The sequence below is a fragment of the Euprymna scolopes genome, chromosome 33 (assembly GCF_053919585.1).
Source record: "Euprymna scolopes isolate OS-2025 chromosome 33, ASM5391958v1, whole genome shotgun sequence".
NCBI lineage: Eukaryota > Metazoa > Mollusca > Cephalopoda > Sepiida > Sepiolidae > Euprymna > Euprymna scolopes.
The window spans coordinates 74,890,948-74,912,152 of record NC_136514.1 but is presented as its reverse complement, the minus strand read 5'-3'; the positions used below and the strand labels follow the sequence as shown (position 1 = coordinate 74,912,152).

At 35.2% G+C, this 21,205-nt stretch overlaps 1 protein-coding gene across 2 annotated transcripts in view; it reads right to left on the bottom strand.

Moving 5' to 3' along the window:
• LOC145258302 (angiotensin-converting enzyme-like) overlaps window positions 1-21,205 on the bottom strand; it is a 136,824-nt gene that overhangs the window by 39,005 nt on the left and 76,614 nt on the right. For both annotated transcript variants that reach the window (XM_080116348.1, XM_080116349.1), the window contains exons 6-9: window positions 17,787-17,878; window positions 13,383-13,552; window positions 2,027-2,151; window positions 1,213-1,311 (exon numbers count right to left, since the gene is read on the bottom strand). In XM_080116348.1, coding sequence (XP_079972474.1) covers window positions 1,213-1,311; window positions 2,027-2,151; window positions 13,383-13,552; window positions 17,787-17,878 — 486 coding nt within the window. The remainder of the gene's footprint in view (window positions 1-1,212; window positions 1,312-2,026; window positions 2,152-13,382; window positions 13,553-17,786; window positions 17,879-21,205) is intronic.

The following is a 21,205-nucleotide window of genomic DNA, read 5'->3' as shown; positions in this document are numbered from 1 at the left end:
AGATTATCCGGACAGCAGTTCATTATGTAGACAAGTAGCTTAATGGGTAGCGATGTCTCTCTTTTTCGTTTTTATCTTTGTTGTTAACAGTCGTCGTCATAGTTGTTGTGAAGATATAACAGCAAATCGTCTCAGTATTCTTTCTCTCTTGCTTTCGAAATAAAGTAAACAATTATAAAACGCTAAGAAAAATATTTTATCGATAGCACCGTGTTCTTTGTGTAAACCAGGTGCTCTCTCTCTCTCGCTTTCTCTTTCTCTCTCTCTCTCTCTCTCTCTCTCTCTCGCTCGCTCGCTCGACAACAATCGCCGAGCTCGACACTGTGCGTCATTGTTTCCTTCTTCTTCGTCTTCTCTTCTGGCCGTGCAGTCGTTGGCTCACAAGTATAAAAATAAAACAACTAAAAACACAGAAAAACACAAACTCTAAAACATTCCATTGATATCAGTTGTATTCTTTGCGCGTGTGTAACACCATCGACCACCTGCACGCTAACGTCCACATCTTAGTCTTCTGCCGAGGCTATGTTCGTTAGTCGGCAAATCAGTTCATCTACTCACCTCGGTCTGCTAAAGCTTTTCCGATCTGGTCCAAGCTGTTAACTGTTCCAAATTGGAACCTGTCCTCAACTGTCGAAAACTCAAAACTGTCCGTAAATTGACCCTAACCTGTCACAAAGCTCACTCCCACTCCTAAACCTAACTCCAAATATATTGACCTCTATGTCCGGTCCATTGTCCGAGTTATTGCCATACCTTGATTAACAATCCTGTTTCAGACGCTTTTGTGTGCCTTAGTGAACAACTTCTTCCCCGTCCTCTTTCTACTAACCTCACTCCCTATACTTTTGTTCTGGTGATCAACTATTTCATATTTTTGTTATAGTTTTTCCTTTTATTTTTCTGAGTCACTGATGTAATAATTACCAACGTCCCGTTAAAGGTCAATAGCGAAGATATAATGTCCCCCCCCCCAAAAAAAAAACGATGAGGTTACCGCTATTTTTACTGGAGAAGATAACAGGTTCTATAATTAAAACATTTATGGTAAATGTTGAGATCGACGGCGTAAATAGACTGAAAATTATGTATAGACGATTAAACTGTTTTATGTTTTTCTTTTTTAATACTATTTCATTTCGAGTTAAAATCAAGTTAGTATTATGCATGCAATCCGATTACGGTATTTCCCTATAAAAGGAAATCGCTTACCTTGTGAGTTTTTGTATTCCTTAGACAAATTAAGCTTTCGAAGATGTTCTGGGGTCGAAACTGACAAGGCCAGTGTATCACCAACAGCTTCATGAAATCCTGAAAAAAAATTGTATTTTTTAAGGTGTTAAATATTACGAACCCGTTGCATCAATTGAATTTTCGAATTTATTTATACATCAGCAGGGACACACGGCGTCGCCCGGAGTTCTAATTTATGTTAATTATATAGATTCATTTTTAAAATGAGGATTGATAATTTGTATTATTTGAATTATTCTGACAACTGTTCTTATCTTTTGTGTTATTTTCACAACGTTTTGGTCGATGTAACTCCGACTTTCTTTCGGATATGTTGCGCAACGGATATAAGTGCTGAGTAATAATCAATTCTGGGTGACAGTCTTTTCGACGTTGAAGGTTCAATCCTCAGTACAATCAATACTAAGAATACAATTACAAATTACTTAAGAATTCTACCAGGTTACGGCTGACGGAACGAGAGCAAGCTACCCCGGAGGATGAAATAAAGGATTCCGTTCAAAATTATGTATAGATTCCCGGGTTTAATAAAACGTACCTGAAGACGGCCCGAGATTGCATCGGCCGAAACGTTGTGAGAATAAAATTTCAAGATGAGAACAGTCGTTCGGACAACACAAAAGATACAAATGCAGTGATTTAACTTAAAAATTTAAAACTAAAACCTCTGCTTAATATTTTAATATATAACTTTATTTGGACATAAAAATCAGAAAAACTCTTATACCCAAGGTGAAATTCGACTCAAAACATATCTCTCTGAGCAACTTACCTGGATTTGCTCCATTCCGAAAATAGCTGGGTTGGTCCTCGTATTGTTGGTAATACTGGATGTGTCCCATTTCATGGTGGATTGTCACAAAATCTTCCATGTTGATTTCCGTGCACATTTTGATTCTGTTTAAAAAAAACAACAAAAAAAACATTCATTTCCGTTTTGGCAAATGAGGAGTGTGATACTATCGACGTTATCCTTCTTCCTACCTTCCTAAAATATTAGTTGGTAAAAAAGAGGGAAAATATGAAAAAATAAGAGGATAAAACTTTATCAACAGAATATTAGAAAGGAATTGTTCACAAAGGAACACAAAAGAAAGCAAAACTAGTATTGTTAAGCAATGTGTGGCAGTTATTTTGGGACAAAGGACCGAACAAAGGTATATATATATATATATATATATATATATATATATATATATATATATATATATATATATATATATATATATATAGTTACTTTATGGATAGTTTTAGACATGACCGTGGGTTTTGCAACAGTCCATGATACTTAGGAACAGTTGCGGACACTCTTTGGCTTGATACACTTGGCCACAGTTCAGTTGAGGACAATTGAAGAGAGATCGAGAGAATTTTATTAGGTCAATATAAGCTGACAACAACTGACGAACCTAGCGCCGGCAAAATGTAGATGTGAATCTTAGCGTGTAGACAGTCGATAGTGTCATACACACCTAAAGTGCAAGTGATATTTGCAGAAAGTCTCGGAGTTTGTGTGATTTTTTTTAGTGTGTCTTTTATTATTTTTTTTACTTGTGAACCTGTGAGCGATGTCTCGATAGCTGCTAATGTGAAAAACGATGACACGGCCAGAAGATAAGACGATAGAGAAGATCATGGTAACACGGCGGTTGGCGAGTGAGGTAGCCCATATGCTTTTATTACAGCAACTTATGAGCACCTTATATAAGGATTAGTAGATTGGAATATCATAATAATAATAAAAATCTTGATTTTGTTTGAAAAGAACTCCCTGGAGAAACGATGGGATTCATTCTCAAGGGGCTTGTCCTCAATCCAAGCTCCACATCAAAGATCGAAGGCTATTGGTGATACTAACAATAATAGAGGATTGAAGACCGCCCAACACATAAGGGATTCCTTTTTTTTTTTTAAATATCCTTCCAGAAGATTAGTACCACACCCAACGAACTTACTACTGTCAAGACTACTTGGGGTTTAACTCTATGCACACGCCCTACCTCCAAGGTCAATGGAGCCGAATTGCCACAGTTCCTATTCTCTTTATCTAATATATAAATCTCACTATGTGTGTGTGTGTCTCCGTTTTTAAATTATATCTCCTCCTACACGGATGGTCGTTTTACGGCGTACAGCAGCTCAAAAGATTGCATATATAGTGCAGAATTTTATTAGGGTCGTTTAATTGATTAAAACAATTGCTAAGGGATTTAAAAAAGGGGTTCAAACTTGAAAGAAATGACAACTTAACGAGCATAGCGACAATGGCGTCGTTTGCACATGCGCACGATCTTTAACAGAGGTTTATTTATTTATAAAGTTTACCAGCCTTTTAACGCAGTTGTTTCTTTGGTTCAACGCGTAGTGTCATTGATTACTCACAACAATATTGCGGTTTCGAGTTCCACAATTTTCTTTCTTTCTTTTTTTTTACATTCGGATATTCTGGGCTTTTAAATGTTACGTAATAATTATAAAAGAACACTTTTATATGATAAAAAATAGTGAAAAATGTTTTGGGTGTACATAACGAAAATGTCATATTCCAAATATATAGGATATATTATATATCGGCTTATTTGTTACATTCCAATAATCACGTAAATAGATTCAGTAATGGAATTTTGTTTTTAATTCATTCTTAAACTATTTAACCGATCATTATGAATTTTAATTATGTGTATATGTCTGTATATTTGTATGTATATGTATTTCTGTGCATTGGGTTCACTCCTAAACCAATTAACCGATCATTATTAATTTTATTCATATATATATATATATATATATATATATATATATATATATATATATATATATATATATATATATATCTTCATTCGATTGGCAAAATTTTAGAATAATTATAAAGAAGTGAACCATCGCGTAAATTCAATCAACTAAAAAAAATGGAAAACGGGGTGAGGAAAAAAAACTATATATAATGGGGCAAGTTATATGTACAATTCAATAAAATAAATAAGTCGATTAAAAACAAGATCGTTAAAATACACCCGAAGCGCTTTTCGTTCAGACTAACATTTTCAAGGGTCATAAGTCTGAAAATTATTATTTTTTAGAATATTTGGTAGTGGTATGGAGTAAGAGCGGAGAGGAGGTTAAGAAGAAAAAAACAAAAAAAAACAAAAACTGACTACCCAAATAATTCTAATTGAAGCCGGAGGTTTCTCTGCTTGCACAAAGTAGGGGGGTTAGCAATGATGGCAAGTGCTTCGAGGACAGACAGGTGGAACTTTGTACGTCCTCGGTACAAAACAGAAAAACACTCCGGAGAGAAAACAAGACCGCACTCCTTTTTATCGACCAAGTGTTGGCCGATGGACGATTCTATCAGTTGAGATTTTCTGGTGGTAGGTTGATGGTGGTAGGTTTTTGTGGAAAAAGCAATACGGAGCGATAGAGCACCAAAATTAGAAGACACCAGAGAGGAAATCTTATCACAAATAAGTTGGCCTTCAGACTTAAGGGCGAATGAACCCTTTTTCGGGGTCAACGGCCAACTAGCACTGTGTGTGTTTGTGTGTGTGTTGGAGTGGAGAGGCCTCCTGTAAGCTGTGGTGAAGGCAACCTTTCTAGGAGAAGCAAATCTCTGATTTAAAAAACCAGAAAGCGGGAGACCAGTACCCTCATTAAGCTGATCTGCAGTTTAATTTGTTGCTAGCTATCTTGCTCTGGCTTGTTGCTGGATCTCAACATTTTGAACTTAGAGAGAGACTTAGCTGTCGTACAAAGCTAAGACTCTGTAACATCATCTGTGTATAGATACTCCCTCAGGCATTTGTCTAATAAAATGGTTCTGTGGCGATGGAAGTCATTTTTGGGCTCATAGACTTTAAGTGTCTGAGGGAGTGGCACTCGTCTGACAAGACAGTGCAATTATCATGTATTAGATTCACTCCAAAACTAATTAACCGATCATTAAGAATATTAATTATGTGTATATGTTTATATATGTATGTATTGGATTCACTCCTAAACTAATTAACCGATCATTATTAATTTTAATTATGTGTATATGATTATATCATTTTGCGCCTTGGATCAACTTCAAAACTAATTAACTGATTATTATGAATTACATGTAATATGTTTGTATATGTCTATAGATATCATATTCCAAAAATCACATACAATGTTCACTTACTTTGTTAATGTATTTATGTGTACAAGGAATTCTATCCAAGTAATAATGAATTTGACAGTACTCATATAGTACTCATATGAAAAACTTACATAAAATCATCGAGTACTTTCATCTTTATATTAGAAAGAAGATACTTGCACAGTATCCTACCCAAGAAATAAGGCACTTGTGCAGTATAGTACTCACATGAAAAAACAAAGAATATCTTACCTGTGATGTACAGAAGTAATTAAAACTGTAAATCCCGTTAAATATTCGAGTAGTATAACTTACATCTAAAAAATAATGTGCTTCTTCACTATAGCACCCAGTTAAAAAAACAAACAAATTCTTACTCCTTGATGTACAACACATTTAGCACGACAGAAAATTTCATAAAAGTATTGAGTTCTTTCATTTATATATTAGAAAAAGATACGTGCACAGTATCTTACACAAGAAATAAGGTACTTGTGCAGTATCCTACCCAATAAATAAGGTACTTGTACAGTATAGTACCCATGTGAAAAACAAAGGAAATTTCACTCGTGACGTACATAAAAGTAATCAAAAGCGAAAATCATGTAATATATTCGAGTAGTATGACATTTATATAAGAAATAAGGTGCTTCGTTACTATAGCACTCTGATATAAAAACAAACAAACTCTCACCTGTGACACACGGAAAAGTTAGCACAACAGACAATTATGTAAAATTATCGAGTAATTTCATCTATATCTTAGAAGTGACGTACTTGTCCATTATCGTACCCAAGAAATAAGGTACTTGTGCAGTATAGTACTCATATGAAAAAACAAAGAAAATCCTTCCTGTGACGTGCATAAAAGTTATTAAAACCAAAAATCATGTATTATATTCAGGTAGTATGACTTTTGAATGAGAAATAAGGTTCTTCTTCACTATAGCACTCTAATGTAAAAACAAAAACTCTCTTACCTGCGGCATACAGAAAAGTTTGCACAACAGAAAATTAAGTTATTTTAAATATGTATTGTACATTACCGGCCTAGACAAGGACATTTTTTTCCATATATGTGCTGTAAATTTCCTGTTCTAGGGAATGTACAATTATCTCATACATATAATACCCGTCCTAGGATAGGTAAAATATTATTTTGTTCAAGATGGCAGATGATACATAGACATCAAAAATTCCTCTATCCTAAGAATAACAGGTATGTACAAAATTTTTCTTATACGGTCCCGAGCAACGCCGGATGGCCTTGCTAGTCAATCATATTCTTGTACCTGGTCATTGAAACGTCTATGATTTGCCACCTATTTGAGACCTTGTCAATGACTATCAAATCCGGATCGATTATGTTCAAATTGTTTGGCTGTAATGACACTTTTGTCCCACCACAATGCCATCAATAATAATAATAATAATAATAATAATAATAATAATAATAATAATAATAATAATAATAATAATAATAATCTATGAAACAGATGTGCTAGAATGGATGATCAAAGGTAAACCTACACTTGTACAAAAAGACTCAGAAAAAGGAAAGATCCCCCAGCAACTACAGACCAATAACATGTTTACCTACAATGTGGAAAATACTAATATCAGAAAATTTATCATTACCTTCATAATCGCGTACTCCCCGAGGAACAGAAAGGATGCCAAAATGGAAAAAAAGGAACACATGGCCTATTATACATAGACCAAAGAATCCTGAAGGAGGTAAAAAGTTGGAAAAAGAATATAGCAATGTCATGGATTGACTACAAGAAAGCGTATGACAGGATCCAAATGCAAACTGTGTACAAAGTGACGAAGCAATAAACCACATAATAAGCGAATGCAGCAAACTAACCAAAAAAGAATATAAATATAAATATAAAAATAGACATGATCAAGTGGGGAAAGCAGTACATTGGGAATTATGCAAACAACTGAACCTTGAACATACGGACAAATCGTTCAAACACAAACCAGCACAAACCGACAGTTCCAAGCAAGAAGACCGGATGTCATAATAGTTAACAAGAAGGAAAAGACCTGAAGATTGTAAATTTTGTCTGAGAAGATACAACAAATAACAGTTGAAATATTAACTGAAATATGCTTGAATGTAGAGGCTAAAACACATGAGCGTTAGGCACAAGCCGGACATATAGAAACTGCTACAAAGGTAAAACACAAAGGGACATCACAATAAAAAGAACCTGCTACAGAGGTAAAACACAAAGGGGCATCACAATAAAAAGAAACTACTACAGAAGTAAAACACAAACGGATATCATAATAAAAAGAAACTACTACAGAGGTAAAACACAAACGGACATCACAATAAAAAGAAACTGCTACAGAGGTAAAACACAAAGGGACATCACAATAAAAAGAAACTACTACAGAGGTAAAACACAAAGGAACATCACAATAAAAAGAAACTGCTACAGAGGTAAAACACAAAGGGACATCACAATAAAAAGAACTGCTACAGAGGTAAAACACAAAGGGACATCACAATAAAAAGAAACTACTACAGAGGTAAAACACAAACGGACATCATAATAAAAAGAAACTGCTACAGAGGTAAAACACAAAGGGACATCAAAATAAAAAGAACTGCTACAGAGGTAAAACACAAAGGGACATCACAATAAAAAGAAACTACTACAGAGGTAAAACACAAACGGACATCACAATAAAAAGAACTGCTACAGAGGTAAAACACAAAGGGACATCACAATAAAAAGAAACTACTACAGAGGTAAAACACAAACGGACATCACAATAAAAAGAAACTGCTACGGAGGTAAAACACAAACGGACATCACAATAAAAAGAAACTACTACAGAGGTAAAACACAAACGGACATCACAATAAAAAGAAACTGCTACGGAGGTAAAACACAAACGGACATCACAATAAAAAGAAACTGCTACAGAGGTAAAACACAAACGGACATCACAATAAAAAGAAACTGCTACAGAGGTAAAACACAAACGGACATAACAATAAAAAGAAACTGCTATAGAGGTAAAACACAAACGGACATCACAATAAAAAGAAACTGCTACAGAGGTAAAACACAAAGGGACATCACAATAAAAAGAAACTGCTACAGAGGTAAAACACAAACGGACATCACAATAAAAAGAAACTGCTACAGAGGTAAAACACAAACGGACATCACAATAAAAAGAAACTGCTACAGAGGTAAAACACAAACGGATATAAAAATAAAAAGAAACTACTACAGAGGTAAAACACAAAGGGACATCACAATAAAAAGAAACTGCTACAGAGGTAAAACACAAACGGACATCACAATAAAAAGAAACTGCTACAGAGGTAAAACACAAACGGACATCACAATAAAAAGAAACTGCTACAGAGGTAAAACACAAACGGACATCACAATAAAAAGAAACTACTACAGAGGTAAAACACAAAGGAACATCACAATAAAAAGAAACTGCTACAGAGGTAAAACACAAACGGACATCACAATAAAAAGAAACTGCTACAGAGGTAAAACACAAACGGACATCACAATAAAAAGAAACTGCCACAGAGGTAAAACACAAAGGGACATCACAATAAAAAGAAACAACTACAGAGGTAAAACCCAAACGGAGATCACAATAAAAAGAAACTACTACAGAAGTAAAACACAAACGGACATCACAATAACAGAAACTGCTACAGAGGTAAAACACAAAGGGACATCACAATAAAAAAAAACAACTACAGAGGTAAAATACAAAGGGACATCACAATAAAAAGAAACAACTACAGAGGTAAAACACAAAGGGACATCACAATAAAAAGAAACTACTACAGAGGTAAAACACAAAGGAACATCACAATAAAAAGAAATTGCTACAGAGGAAAAAAACAAAGGGACATCATAATAAAAAGAAACTGCTACAGAGGTAAAACACAAAGGGACATCACAATAAAAAGAAACTACTACAGAGGTAAAACACAAACGGACATCACAATAAAAAGAAACTGCTACAGAGGTAAAACACAAACGGACATCACAATAACAGAAACTGCCACAGAGGTAAAACACAAAGGGACATCACAATAAAAAGAAACTACTACAGAGGTAAAACACAAAGGGACATCACAATAAAAAGAAACTACTACAGAGGTAAAACACAAAGGGACATCACAATAAAAAGAAACAACTACAGAGGTAAAACACAAACGGACATCACAATAAAAAGAAACTGCTACAGAGGTAAAACACAAACGAACATCACAATAAAAAGAAACTGCTACAGAGGTAAAACACAAACGGACATCACAATAAAAAGAAACTACTACAGAGGTAAAACACAAAGGGACATCACAATAAAAAGAAACTACTACAGAGGTAAAACACAAACTGACATCACAATAAAAAGAAACTACTACAGAGGTAAAACACAAAGGGACATCACAATAAAAAGAAACTGCTACAGAGGTAAAACACAAAGGGACATCACAATAAAAAGAAACTGCTACTCAGTTCTGGACGACAACATTCCTAGAGCTGGTGACTCAAACAAATCACCGGTTGGCAAACCTAAACTGCTTAAGGAGGAGATAGGTTCTCTCTATCGCCCGGCTTTCATACTCCTTCTTTGCCTATTGGCCAGGCGTAGAGGTACTATCACAGGGACTCGTCTGAATCACCCAGTGGTGGACCTTGTTATTACTAGGGAAATGAACGCCGCTTTTCCCCACTCCCGCCACATCCCATCCTTTGCCTAATGGATTGAAGGTACCGGATTGACAGTTCCTGGCTGCTGTTTTCGACTGATAGTACAGGAGCCCATACTCTTTGGTAGCGCTTAGAGCGGCTGCTCCATCAACAGTTGTAAAATATCGGGATGTTTGTAGTGCCATGTCATACATGAAAAGGGCCCTGCACTCATCCCGTTGGGCTTTCCTGAGGCCACAATCCTGTGGGTGAGAACAGCTGATGGTGTACTTGTATTGCATGTCGGGTATTCTGCACAACCACTTGTCCAGCACCCCCTCACTCACTCACTCTAACTGAAACTTTTAAATAAAATGAAATGACAGCTTAAGCAAAAGTTACGTTTAAACCAGGACCAAACTCAAAGAAAACCAACCTGCCTCCTCCCTTGAGGCTTGCATTTACGAATATCCGTGGGCTTAGAACTAACTTATATGGTGTTGAGTCATTTCTCCTTGTAAACACCCCGGATATCTTAGCATTGAGTGAAACTAACCTTCACTCCTCCATTCCCTCTAACCACTTTAACATGCCTGGTTATCTCCCACTCTACCGTAAGGACTCGGACAGACATATGCATGGACTTGGAGTCTATATTCATAACACCCTCCCCCTGACTAGAGAAATAAAACTAGAATCAGAAGACCAGGCCTTTATATGCTTCAGACTAAATATGCAACACAATATTAGCTACTTGTATTTTCTCTACCGCTCTCCCTCAACCCAAGACTGTACCCTAATTAACAAAGTCTCAGACAGCATAGATATAGCACTCTCCCTCGATACTAGCGTACAAGTACATGTATTTGGTGACTTCAATGTCCACCACAGTAACTGGCTAGTATTCTCTGATCACACAGACGTAGCTGGTAGCACAACACATCGCTTCTCTATATCCCATTCCCTATCTCAGATGGTTACATTTCCGACACGTTTCCCAGACAAGCAAGATCAACACGCCTCACTTCTAGATCTCTTTCTGACAACGGTTCCCAATGACTGTACAACAAATGCCCACAGCCCACTCGGGAATGCTGATCACGCTGTGATAATGGTAGAAATCAGCCTAAATTCTCGCCCTAAAACTGAAGACCTACTACTCAAAACAACGAGGTATTACAAAAAGGCTGATTGGGAAGCCATCAGGGAACTCATCAGAGATGCTCCATGGCAAAATATCTTTACTCTTCCAGCAGAACAGTGTGCAAATGAGACCACTGAATGGTTCAAAACTGCAATTGAAGCACATGTTCCCGGACGGAAATTCTATAGCAAGCCCAACTCCCCCCAATGGTTTACTTTTGCTTGTGCAGCTGCCATTTGTCAAAGGAAGCATGCGTTCCGCAGATTCAACCGACATGTCCAGCTCAAATAAACAGAAGTATATAGAAGCTAGAAATAATTGTAAGAGAGCGATAGAGACAGCTAAGACAGGTTACTCTGAAACCACCAGAAAACGCATCGAAGCACAGAAATTAGGAACCCGGGATTTTTGGAAAATCTACAACAGCGTAGTAAATAATGGGCAGTCAACTATTCCCCCACTATCAAACAATCATGAGGTTGCTTGCACGGCAACTGACAAAACTAATCTGCTTGCCAGCCGGTTTGCCTCCAACTCCACACTGAACCCGGTACACTACTCCCTCCCTGATTTTCCTCTGCGAACAGACGCCACATTAGACGATTTGAAAATCACCCCTTCTCAGGTACATGCTATTATAAAAAACCTAGACAGCTCAAAAGCATGTGGACCAGATCTCATCCCGGCTGTGCTATTAAAAAAATGCTCTGCTGAGGTTCTCTCCAAACTTTACAATAAATGCCTTAACGAATTTTGCTTTCCCGACTGCTGGAAAACCGTTTCTGTGGTACCAGTCTTCAAGAATTCTGGTGAAAGAACTGACCCACTAATTTATCGCCCCATTAGCCTCCTCCCGCTTTTCGCCAAAATATTTGAGTCCTTAGTTAATCAAGCCCTAGTCCAGCACCTAACAGCTGCTAAACTCCTAACTGACAAACAATGTGGATTCAGACAAGCCCGTTCAACAGCAGATATCTTAACTGTAGTTTCTGAACGTATATACCGTTCATTGGACAAAACAGGGGAGGGTAGAGCGGTAGCCTTTGATATATCTAAAGCTTTTGACAGGGTATGGCACGATGGTCTTCTAAGAAAAATTAGATCATATGGAATCACTGGAAGAATTCATAATGTAATTAAATCCTTCTTAAGTAATAGAAAATTCCAAGTTGTCCTCGACGGTCGTACATCTAAACAATATGACATAAATGCGGGAGTACCTCAGAGGTCTATCCTTGGACCTCTATTATTTCTGATATTCATAAATGACCTCCCTGATAAAATTGTTTCGGAGATGGGTATATTTGCTGATGACACCATTTTCTATAACAGATATGAGGGGAAAACAAATGAACACATATCTAAGGAAATGGCAGGAACACTAGAGGATGACCTCCAATCTGTAGTGGAATGGGGACAAAGATGGATGGTCACATGCAATGCTACTAAGACTCAGCTTGTTTCTTTCAATAACTACAAGAAACCTTTTCTACCACCAATAGCAATGGCCAAGAACAAATTGCCTGAAAGTACTTCTTTTAAACTCCTCGGCCTAGCGTTTACAAGGAATATGAACTGGAATAGATACATTGAAAGCATTGCCAAGGCTGCTGCAAGGAAGGTTGGCTCACTCTTACTCCAATAGTTTCTTCCCCAGAACTTCAGGTCTTTGGAACTCCATTCCGGGATTCTACTTTTCCAACTGTACTGATATGCAGAAGTTCAAGTGTAATGTAAACAAACATCTTTCTACTCATCTCTCTTCATAATGCCCCTGCTAATAAAGTCCCTGATAGTAGCCCCCTTTTTCAAAGTGGCACTGTCCCTTGTTTGGAGTGAAAATTGAATAAAAAAAAGGTAAAACACAAAGGGACATCACAATAAAAAGAAACTGCTACAGAGGTAAAACACAAAGGGACATCACAATAACAGAACTGCTACAGAGGTAAAACACAAAGGGACATCACAATAACAGAACTGCTACAGAGGTAAAACACAAAGGGACATCACAATAAAAAGAAACTGCTACAGAGGAAAAAAACAAAGGAAGATCACAATAAAAAGAAACTGCTACAGAGGAAAAAAACAAAGGGACATCACAATAAAAAGAAACTGCTACAGAGGTAAAACACAAAGGGACATCATAATAAAAAGAAATCCTCACCTGAAATCGTCTTTTTGCATGAGATCCCAAGCAGAGGCATGACACACCATTTCCTTGTCTGGAAGTTTTTCGAAGACGGAGTTTTTCCAGAAAAGGTCAGTCATGTTTTTCAGTCCGATCGATGTAAAGAAATTCTCCGCTTCTTTGAACATCATCTTCACACTGTATTTCTGAACAACAACAACAACAATAAATAAATAAATAAATAAATAAATAAATAAATAAATAAATAAATAATAATAATAATAATAATAATAATAATAATAATAATAATAATAATAATAATAATAACAACACACCAAATAGTTGAATGGTTAATGAGGATGAAAAGATCGAGAGGAGAAAGCACTAACCAGATCTCCACTGGATAAGACGCCTGGGACCTTGGGAAAGCTTATTGACGCTCATATTCCAGTGAATTGCTTATACAAAAGTTTAGTCCGTAATTAAAATTATTCAGGGATTCAACAATCACACACACAAAAAAAAAACATTATCAGGAGGTCACATCACGTGTCATAAAGAATAAAAAAGATAACGGTCTTTTATAGATGTGAAGAAGCAAATAAAAAAAATAGCAAAGAAATAAATAAGATAAAAATAAAAAACAAAGAATAAGAAAAAAATATCTATTTTATTTTTATTTTATTCTTTATTCGTTATATTGTATTTTTTTTATTTCGATTTAATAGGTTTTTTTTATGCGAAGTAATTTTTAAATCTACCCCACGCAGACATTCGATAAACCGAAAAAATCAGGTATGCAGTGCATAGCATATAACATCCGCACAGGTTGCAAAATTTCTAAAAGTCACTGAGCCAAATTGGGCAGAGATTAGCATAGATAAAATAGGTCTCAACATTCTCAGACATCTTTTATATGTTCCTTCGATGTATCTAGTCTCTTTACTAATGTACCATTGAATGAGACAATACGTATTTGCACATACACTATGGTGGTCGCCTGACCTCTGCTCGTTTTTCTACGAAAATATTTACAGAACTTATATTAATATGCACTAAATCAGTAAAGTTTAACTTTGCTGATTGTGTACGGCATAATCGCGTTGACACACCAATTCTCGTCAGAACACCGAATTTAAGCAACGTTGAGCTTAGCTAGTACCAGATGGGTAACCATTTGGGAATTCTAGGCCCTGTATGTGCTCTCCGCTTATCTCGGCATTTGTTTCCAGTCGTCTTGTGCATACGCTTCACTTGCCGCTGGTATTTAACAATGTCGACTCAGGAGAGATGCGGCTGGAGATTGCGCATCTCTTGCTACAAAAATTTCAGCGCAGGCACCGCTTCGTGTGTATCCATAGTCTGCCAAAGACTTATGGAGTCTGTTAGTTTTGCTGATATTATGTACAGTCAGGTTGACGGGGTTTCAATGGGGAGCCCATGACCCCCAACTTTAGCTGATATTTTCGTCCTTTTCAGTTATGGAACGAAACCCACTAAGTATGTCATAAATGTTGACGGCACCTTTGCCATGTTTGCCTCGCAAACTGAAGCGCCATTATTATTTAATAAGTTACATTCCCTTCATGGCGCTCCGCAGTTCACTATAGAAAGGGGAAAAGATAAAACTCTTCCCTTCTTGGATGTTCTTGTTGAACGTTCAGGAAGTGGTTTTCTTACTACCATTTACAGGAAGCCAACTTTTACTGGCCTGGATGTGAACTGTTCTTCTTTTGTAACTAAATCGCGAAAAAATCGGCTTAATTTATACGTTGGTGCATAGAGCCCTCATGATTTGTTCACCTAGTCTAATAAATTAGACTCCGAGCTGGATAAAATCAGGGAAAATTTGATAAATAACGGTTATCAAGAAGATTTAATTAATGCTTGCATTAACAAAAAGGTTGCAGATTTCAAATCCCCTAAAATAATGAAGCCTTTAAAATGCACTGTTTATTTAAAATGTTCATGGATAGCGGATAATGGTGCAAAATTAGCTAAACAGATTGTTAGAAGTTTCTTGGTCTTCAGGCCGGGCTCAAAGTGTAGTATCTGTTCTGCAAATGTTGCACTTAAGGTAATTTGTCCCAGTCAATGGATGGGAAACCCTCTATACTGGGGCAATTATTATTTTTGGTAACCACTTTTAGGGGAGCTGGTTTTTACCCCACATTAAAAACAGCCTTGTGCGTAATTTGCTTTTGTGGGGAAGCAAATAAATATATTTATTGCTTCTACTCTGTTTCCTTGCGTTTGGTATATACTACTAGACCTATATTTCCTTATTTTTCCCAGAATAGTTTGCCTTACATCCAAATAGTAATATTATTTATCAATTTAAACGCCAGTGTGATGTTGGTTATGGGGAGGGGCGAACTTCTTTGCGCTTGCAAACTCGTATAAAGATAAGACAGAGTAGGATAGGATCTGCGAGTCTCCCTTCGTCTGCCCCTTTTGACCCTGCTATTGGCCAGCATTTGGTTGAGAATCCTTGCTCGAGCCCTATGTACTGTTTATAACTTTGTGTGCATATATATATATATATATATATATATATATATATATATATATATATATATATATATATATATATATATATATATATGTATATATATTAAAATGCAAAGGTCAACTCCCTAAACTTTGGCCTTTTGGCAGCCAAATTTTCGCCCCAAAATTGATTAAAAAGCTTGCTGCATTCCTGAATACCCATTATGTAAAATTTAAAGTGTTTAGACCCAAAATTTGCTGAGTAGTTTGCTAGAGACCGCAAAGGCCGATTTTTTAAAATTTAACTTTGACCCTTTGGTTGCTAAATTTTCGGCAAAAAACCGATTAAAAAGCTTGTCCTATATCTGAATACATTTTATGTAAAATTTAAAATGTTTAGGCTAAAAATTGGCTGAGAGGTTAAATTTTTTAAAACTTGGACTCCAATTTTGTCCCCTCAACATTTAATATTTGGGCTCAAATCAAATTAAAAAGTTTGATCCATGTCCAAGTAACCTATATCTAAAATTTCAAGTGCTTAGACCTAAAATTGGCGGAGGAATTTGGTAGAGTTTTCAAAGGCAAAATTGTTGAACTTTGATCCCTTGATAGCCAAATTTCTGGCCGAAAACCGAATAAAAAGATTTTCCCAAATCTCAATACCCGTTATGTCAAATCTCGAGTCTGTAGACTGAAAATTGAATAATTTGGTAGGGAAATGTACACACACTGACACACACAGAGACATTTTCACTTTTATAGATATATAGATAGATTTACAGTTAAAAATAATACTAAATTTGGGTACTTATGCAGTATAAGGGCAGTGCTATCGTCGGAATCGACTGGGTGGTTTACAGAAAACATCGGAAGGTGCCGAACTAAAGTTTCGTGATTTTTTGTTCGCGCAAACGCTGGCCAATTTTTTTTTTTTTTTAATGAAAAACATTATCTCTGTCAGTACGAAGCTAATTCAATGAGAAAAATTAATCGAAAACAATTTAAATGAAAAATGAAATTAAAAAATGAAAAATTTCTGGAATAATTATTGAACAATTTTTACGAAACTTAAAAAAAAATTTAAATTTCAAATGAAGAAAAAGCCTTTATTTTAAAGTTAGTTTCATATCAAACAACTGATTGCAAACAAAATATATTGACTTTTTATGACTTTTTTTCTTATGATTTATCAATTATTTTTGTGAACTTCTGCATTACACAAGTGTCGCCATTTTTGTTTACTGCTTTTCATTAAACTGTCGCCAAGTGACTCTACCTTCTATTCAAATTGGTTATTAATTTAAAAACTAAAACTGCAATATATTGTAGACTCTTCAACACGTGTCACAAAAAATTAAAACTATATTTTCTTACATTGACAATTTTACCTTTATGAAAACAAAAAAGTTTTGGAAAAAAAAATCCAATGTTTCTTTAATTCGAAAAATGTTTTATTTAAATTAATAATTTAATTGTTCGGAAAAAATCAAATTTGACTTTAATTAAAAAAAATATTTCGGGAAAAAATTCAAAGTTGCTTTAATTTCAAAACTTTTATCAAAATTACATTTTCTTACACAGATTTTTCAATAAATGTTTTTACAATTATATATTGATACATTTTTATACAATAACTGTTTCGTTTTTCAACTATTTTTCTGTTCAGAAAAAATCTTGTTTGTTAAATTAGAGCTATCGCCTCTTAACAATGGCGCCATCTGTGTAATGCAGAAGTGCCTTTTTTTGTTCAAATTAATGTAAATATTTTGATCTTTTAGATTTAATAAATCAATTATAGCAAACAAATGTTTTCTTTATGATTTTTTTTGTATTAGGGTAAAGGCGCTCAGCGTTTCGGTACTTTCCGGCGTTTTTCCTAAACCATCCGGACGATTTCGACGATATCCCGATCCTTATACTGCATTAATACCTAAAATTATGAATTCTTACCTGTCGTTTCATTTCGCCAGTAACGTCTAATCGTTCTTTATAAGGTAAAACAATGTCATCAATGTTCCCCCAGTCTTGCGCCCACATATTACCTGTTCGATTAAAAAAGGACATTCTTTAAAACAGACAACATATTATAACATATACTATCTATATATTATGTAACGTATCAGGGATGTTCCGAAGGTAATGCCTCCTATTTTTAGGTACGTACTTAATTGTCATGCCGAAAATAGTAATATTGGGTTGGTGCAAAAACAATATCATATGTTACTTTTATATATGATTTCAGAATTAATTCATTGATATTCATATCGCCATGTTATATATCATTTTGAAGTGTTTTCGCTCTATTGAATCGGGTTATTCTTTACAGTTCCAAATCTCTTCATTCAGTTTTTTGCAGGTTTTTTGACAGCATGGATAAAATTCAAATCCGCACGATTTTATTGTTCCAGTTCAAACTATGCCGAAAAGCTGCTGAGACAGCTCATGATATCAATGATGCCTTTGGCCCAGTAACCATTAACTAACGTGTGGCACAACGATGGTTCAAGTAATTTCGCAATGGTGACGAGAGCCTCGAAGATGAAGACGGTCGCGGCCGCCCGACTGCGGTTGATAACGAACAATTGAAAGCCTTAATTAGAGCCGATCCTAGCAAAACTACACGAGAAGTTGCTGTTGAACTCGAAGTCGACCACTCAACAGTCGTTCGCCATTTAAAGCAAATAGGGAAGTCAAAAAAGTTGGATAAGTGGGTGTCGCATGAATTGAACGATAATAAAAAAAAATATCGTTTTAAAGCGTCTTCTACGTTCCTTCTGAGCAACAAAAACGACCCAGTTCTCGAACAGATTATGATGTGTTGATCCTTTATGACAACCGGCACAGTGGTTGGATGCCGGAGAAGCTCCACAACACTTCTCGAAGCCGAAATGGCACCTAAAAAGGTTATGGTGACGATTTGGTGGCCTGCGGCCGGTCTCATCCATCATAGTTTCTTGGATCCGGGCGAAATAATTACGGCAGAGAAGTACTGCCGACAAATTGACGAAATACACTATTAGCTCCAACGTATGTACCCGAGATTGGTCAATATGAAGGGACCAATTCTCCTCCTTAACAACGCTCGCCTGCATGTTGCTCAAATGACCCTGCAGAAGCTGAACGAATTGGGCTACGAGACTCTGCCTCATCCGCCATATTCACCGGACCTCTCCCCACCTTCCGCATCTCAACACCTTCCTGCGCGAAAAATACTTCAAAAGCCGAGATGATGACGAATCGGCCTTTAATGACTTCATCGCTTTCAGAACTTCGGATTTCTATGCTAATGAGATGAATAAATGTGTTTCTTGTTGGCAAAAAGGTGTCGATTTTAATGGTTTTTATTTCGATTAATAAAGTTTATTACGAAAAGAGTTATGATCTTTTGAAGGTGGACGTCAAAAAAATAACATTTTTTTGCCCTAATCTAATACTATAATATATATTATCTTTATATTATGTAACATATCAAAGACGTTCTAAAAGTAATGCCTCCTATTTTTATCCCGCCCGAATGGATAAAAAAAATTTGCAAATTGCATTGCGTCTTCGTATCTCTTCAACTTTTTGGTTAAAAAATAGGAAGTATTACTTTTGTACTTTTTCATATGTACTATGTTTTTCATATTTTATGATATGCTATAAATTGCAACCCTAAATTCCGCTACCTAAAAGTAATCTTTACAGGTTTATAAGAAAAAAAAATCTCACAATTAAATAGTTTTCAAGAGAATAGTTGAAAATATAAAAAGAACAACCTCTCTTCAATGTAATTAATGGTAAATTTGCCTATTAATTCAAGAATTAATAGGCAAATTTACCATTAATTACATTGAAGAGAGGTTGACTTCTAAAACTTATTTTAGAAAAAAAATTTCCAACCAATTTTAATCAAACGTTAGAAATTAACAGCTTTACACTTGCACTAAGTAGAAATTAAAAAATCTTGGAGAAAATTATAAACATTATAAAAAACCAATAATAAAAATTTCCTATAATAACAGTAAAATAGAAATTAATAAATTATAATAAATCGTAATGGAAAACATAAGTAAAATAATGAATTTGAGCAAAGCTCAAAATGTAATAATAAATGTTAAAATAATAATAATAATAATAATAATAATAATAATAATAATAATAATAATAATAATAATAATAAACTATATATATATATATATATATATATATATATATATATATATATATATATATATATTATTACGCTTGTCGCTTCGGCCGTTATCATCATAATCGTAAACATACTTTAAAATAAAAATTGAATATTCAAAATAGCACCAACCGTTATTATACTGAATTCTCTTATGAAAATGAAATATTCGGAAATGCCCAATAAACACTTGTTTCAAATGGATAAGTTATCGCCATCCAATGACAAGTCAGTGCAGATCACAATCCTAATAAGTTATTTATCGCCAACCAGTGTATGACGGGTACAGGTCACAATACTAATAAATTATTCATCGCCAGCCAGTGTCTGGTGGGTGCAGATCACAATTTACTTATTTACCAGCCAGTAATTTATGGGTGTAGATCACAATAGTCATAAGTCATTTATCGCCAACAAGTATATGGTGGGTGCTGATCACAATCCTAATGTTATTTATCGCAAGCCAGTATATAGTGAGTTCAGATAACAATACTAATAAGTTAGTCATCGCCAGTCAGTGTCTAATGGGTTCAGTTCACAATACAAAGTTACTTATTGCAAACCAGTCTATGGTTGGTAAAGATCACAATACTAATAAGTTATTTACTGCCAACCAGTGTATGGTGAGTGCAGATCACAATACTAATAAGTAATTTATAGTCATCCAGTATTCTGCCAATGTAGTTTACAATAATAACTTAGTTATCGCCAGCCAGTGTCTAGTCGTAGCAAATCAAAATACTAATGTTATTTTTCGCCAGCCAGCGTCTTACTTCTATTTTTTGTAATAGTATATATCAAGCAGTTATCCATATTTGTCTACAAAAATATTTATTTTTTTAATACATGGTTTGGTCGGATCTAATATTACACTGATTATTCCATCGAATGACATTCTATTGTTTCCTTACGTGATGTTTTCAACTACCGTGGAATTTCCGCGTGTTCATCTAGTAATAATAATAAATCTCTATGAACAATTCTAGTATGAATTTTGTAAACCTTAAACCCATTATTATTTATAGATGTGCAACTTTACTATTTATCACAATAGATCAGTACTTATTGCTATATATCATTACTACATATCTATCTACAAGATTCCCAAATTTCACAGAAAGATTCCCGAGTGCGACAAGATACAGCTGAAGTTTAGAGGTTACATTGACCGAAATGTTGTGCAAATAACATTCAAGAT